Raw genomic sequence first — 4,226 nt, forward strand, 5'->3', positions numbered from 1 at the left:
GTCATGAGGTAACCTGTCCTGGGGTAGCCTGTCATGAGGTAACCTGTCCTGGGGTAGCCTGTCATGAGGTGAGCTCCGTTGTGTTCAGCCTCTCATGCAGACTCTTGTTACAGACCTGAGGTGAGCTTACCAGTCATGAACCTGTGGCCGCCCCTGCTTCCTGCTGCAGCACCTTACAGCTGGTTCAGTCGCATTTCATTCAGACCTCATTGGTTCAGGTGATGCTTTGTTCAGAATCACCTTTCCTTTCAATAACTTTACATTTGAACTTCCCCCTCTACTGGCCAGGTCCAGTACTGCAGCAGGTCAGGGTCGGTTCCTGCCAGGTTCATAGCTGTTTAATTTCCTGGACATGTTTCACAGAGACATCATGGCTGATAAAGACAGACAAACATGTGCAGGACACATAAGCAGTGGTGCGTGGTTAGCTTTGGTTAGACGCTCCATGATTTCAGGTTGGGACGTTTTCAAAGTAAAAGCATCCAGGAAATCAGGCTTCCATCTGCAGATTGGTCAGATTAAGTTAAATCTTTTTTGCTGTTTATGATCTCCAAACTGAAACTTTGTCAATAAGCAGTCGACTTGTTTGTGGCGCACCACAGGGATTACTCCTCCGCTCCTTTCTCTTCTAGTTTCAGGTAAACTTTTTTGTTTTTCATCTGATTATTTCTTCCAGATGCCAGCAGAGTTTCCTTTAAACTCACTTTCTTGCTAAAAATCCTGACTAGCCTAAAATTTGGTTCAGGTCAATGACGACGAATCAGATTTAATTCAGATTGACTCGGGTTTTCCCTTCAGTCATTTTTCAATCAGCATTACCAACAATTAGCTAACTTGCTTAATATTTGGATACAAACAAAATATTTAGTTTGAAACTGTGACATTTATAAAAGAATTAATAACTTGGTGAAAATATGACTGACACCCAACTTCTTCTTCTCATGAAACAGTTGCTGTTAATGTTTGACTGTGTAATTTTGCAAACGGTTTCCAATAATAGTTCAGTATAAGTTACAAAGCACCGGCTGGTTCTGTTGGTTAAAGCGGTCCGTCTCATTTTACTCTCAGTTCCAGTACAGGAACCGGTGACTTTGTTTAAAGTCACTTCAGCTCCGTTCCTCTGAGACGGTAAGCTGTAGTTCGGGAATTATTCTGTAAGTTGTGGAAGATTACTCAGTAATTTCCAAACATGTCATGTAAACTGTGTAAAAGTAACTGTTAGTTGCAGAAAATAACCTGTTAGCACCAGGACAGTATGAGTTGCACTTGGCATCAGGTTAATGTTGCAGGTGGAAAGGTTATGGTGCTAAAATCGAATTAAAAACTGGGTGGTGTTAATAGGAGGTTCCTGATCTCAGCAGCAGCTTCTTCCTGCACATGTGGGCAGGTTAGTGTGGTAGTTGAGGTGGGACCGTTGGTTACCTGTCCCTCGTCCAGCCACCGGGGCCTCGTTAGCCAGCAGAGGGCCCCCCACCCGAGTCACTGCACCACACACACTCACTACCAAATCTTGAATTATATCCCGCAACTTGAGGAAGGAGTCTACATTGAACATGTGAGTTTCCTGTGGCTGGCTGGCCAGCTCTCTGAGCTCCCAGTCCACCGCGTCCTGAACGCCGACCGCAAACACCTCCACGCCCGCCCTGCGCAGCGCCTGGGCCGGCTCGGCCACGTCGTCCTGCGAGCGCCCGTCGGTCAGCACCAGCACCACCTGGGCCGCCCCGTCGGCCGCGCGGCTCCCCGCCGCAGACGTCAGGTGTGTTCGGATCAGGAAGTCCAGGCCCAGGCCGGTCCGGGTGCCGCCGCCGAGGTGCGACATGGCCTTGACGTGTGCCAGGACGTCCGGTGCCGTTGGGTAGGTGTTGAGGTGGAACTCGGTTCGGGGCCTGCTATTGTACTGTGTGAGGGCGAACTTAAACCTCCCTCCTCCAACCTGGTGCAGCGATTTTATCAGGCTGTACAGAAACGTTCTGATCAGGTCAAAGTTCTCCGGCCCCATGCTCCACGACGAATCCACTAGAAAGTACACATCAGCTGCCGAGCCTCGTGCACAGTCTTCAGAGGAGAGCGTCAGAGGACAGAAGACCGAGAAAAGACACTGGGTGTGTTTATTATCTGACAATGCTTCACATTAAACTGATCTGGCTGCATCGCTCTGTTCAGCTGCCCAGAACATTTCACTCTGCTCTTTTTGAGAGGGGCAGAATTATCCAATCATCTAATCAATCAGCTAATATGGATCATATTGGTAAACTTTACAACCAGCTTTACAAAAAGTCAGAAAATCCATTAAAGTTTAAATAAAAACAAGATGATTTACCCAGGAATGTTTCTGAATGTTTCCAGCTTTGACTTTGTGGATCTAGTGAGTTTTTATCTTTGAGTCGGTTCATTTATTTCACATTCAGTTTCATAAAATGCAGCACCTGCAAGTTTTTATCTAAACTTTTCATCATCAACTTTTTTGTAAGCTTGGCTGAAAGGAGGAAACGGGTTTGTTTGGAGAAAAGGTGAGATGGTTCAGCTTACCGTCCTGAGCATGGAGTTCAGGGGGGAGTCCTGCGAACAGCGCCCCCAGCAGGAGACACAGGGGCAACAAGCGCTGCCACCCCATCTTCAGGTGAAACTACCACGCACCTGCGAAACAGAAAAACGGAAAAACTGAGCCAAGCATTTCACTCACCAGAACAGGACGACTCTGAGTTGCTCAGCAAAACATGAAAATATTAACTTTCATTTTCTGCTTTCACTTTGGCACTTCAGAAGTTTCTGGTCTTTAATTATTTCTGTTTAGATTTACTGTCATAATTCAACCCACAACCCTGAAGCAAAGCATCTTCAACAGTCCAAACAAAAGAGAAAAAGACCTTTTTTTTTTTGGTTCCAGAAACTTTTCAAGTTCCATAAAATAAACTAAGTTCTCCTTTTGTTCCTGAAGGCAACACGCTACTGCCAGGAAGAAGCAAGTTATAGCATAGCTAGCGCTAAAACTATGCTGCAGGTTCTGGAAAATATGTTACAAAAGGATTACAAGTGACCAGAAGTAACTTTGCACTTTTAGAGGAGGAGCTCTTAGTTTCAGAGAAAGTGATCTGTAAGTTTCAGGAAATTATTCCCGATGTTTAACAAAATCTCCCGCACGTTTCAGAAAGACTCAGAGCGTTGGAAGGCAGCAAGTCCCAAATAAAACAGCATCCTGCAGTTTTAGGAATGTCATTCTGATAGTTCTTACAACATCTTGTAAGTTCTGGAAAGTCACACGATACAAGTCTCCACTTAAAACAATCTGGTACCTGAAAGTATTGTGTTAGTTTGGCAAGTTCTGTGTCGAAGCAAGAAAATATCCCTGAAAGTTACAGAAGGCTCTAGAAAGTAATCTGCAGCTTCCTGGAAAGTGTCTGAGAGTTATGGGAAGTAGCTGATACCTACATTGGGTAATGTAGGTACGTAAGTTTAGAAAAGTAACAGGTTACAGTAGAGCCTGATGAGTAAACTGAAGGTTTAGAGAAGGTAACCTGTAACCTGAAAGTTCCAGAAAGTAACATTTTCCGTGTCACATGATAAGAAAACCTGATTGCAAAATGTAATGTCTGGTACGATTCAAGGGCTTCCGGAAAGTAACCTGTAGGTTCTGAACAGGAAGAGCCACATCTCTCCCGTTTCTGGCATCCAGATTCTGAGCAAACTTTTAAACATCGCAAAAATAAAATAACGTGAATTCAGTCTGCTGGTCTGGAGCGAATCAAGCATTCGACAGAGCGAAGCGTTACTGATGGCGCTGATAAACAGGAAGTGGAGGCTGGTTGGCATGAGCCTCGGCTCAGAACAACAGAGCGGTTTCTATCGGACAGGCGGTAATCGTTCTTGATGCTACTGGACGTTTGGAGACGTACAGAGAACAGGAAACAGCTGGTCAGTCATGTGACATAAACATTCGCTACATCAGATTTTATTCTGCAATGTTTCCAATGAAAGGTTTTTCAGAAAAGCCAAAAACAACCACAAGCAAACATAAAACCGTTGTTGTGTAATTTAGACAGTTATTTCTAATTTCTTCATTTCCATGAAGCTTTTCTAGTGCGATATCTAAAACGTGTTTAAAGAAACGTTGATGGAAACACAGCGTTGCATCGTCAGACGAACCGATTGGGTCAGAAACTGTGAGGAACACTCCCTGTTGGTCCTCAGAAAGTATCTGGTTTATATTCCCAGAGAAACCTGTCAGT

The 4,226-nt window shown here is 44.7% G+C and overlaps 1 protein-coding gene and 1 long non-coding RNA gene across 4 annotated transcripts in view; one reads left to right on the forward strand and one right to left on the reverse strand.

Annotated features, from left to right (window-relative positions):
- The window catches only part of LOC103132049 (collagen alpha-3(VI) chain), an 80,443-nt gene that overhangs the window by 71,594 nt on the left and 4,623 nt on the right, over positions 1 to 4,226 (reverse strand). For 2 of the 3 annotated variants that reach the window (XM_007543801.2, XM_007543803.2), the window contains exon 2: positions 2,530 to 2,637. In XM_007543801.2, the coding sequence (XP_007543863.1) occupies positions 2,530 to 2,614 (85 nt within the window). In that variant the 5' untranslated portion in view covers positions 2,615 to 2,637. Of the gene's footprint in view, positions 1 to 1,422; positions 2,056 to 2,529; positions 2,638 to 4,226 lie in introns of all 3 variants that reach the window. The other variant, XM_016667119.1, reaches the window with a different exon arrangement.
- LOC107835003 (uncharacterized) overlaps positions 1 to 4,226 on the forward strand; it is an 18,520-nt gene that overhangs the window by 4,710 nt on the left and 9,584 nt on the right. The gene's annotated exons all lie outside the window — the stretch shown is intronic.

This window comes from Poecilia formosa, unplaced genomic scaffold (genome assembly GCF_000485575.1).
Source record: "Poecilia formosa unplaced genomic scaffold, Poecilia_formosa-5.1.2 Scaffold910, whole genome shotgun sequence".
In the NCBI taxonomy this organism is placed as follows: Eukaryota; Metazoa; Chordata; class Actinopteri; order Cyprinodontiformes; family Poeciliidae; genus Poecilia; species Poecilia formosa.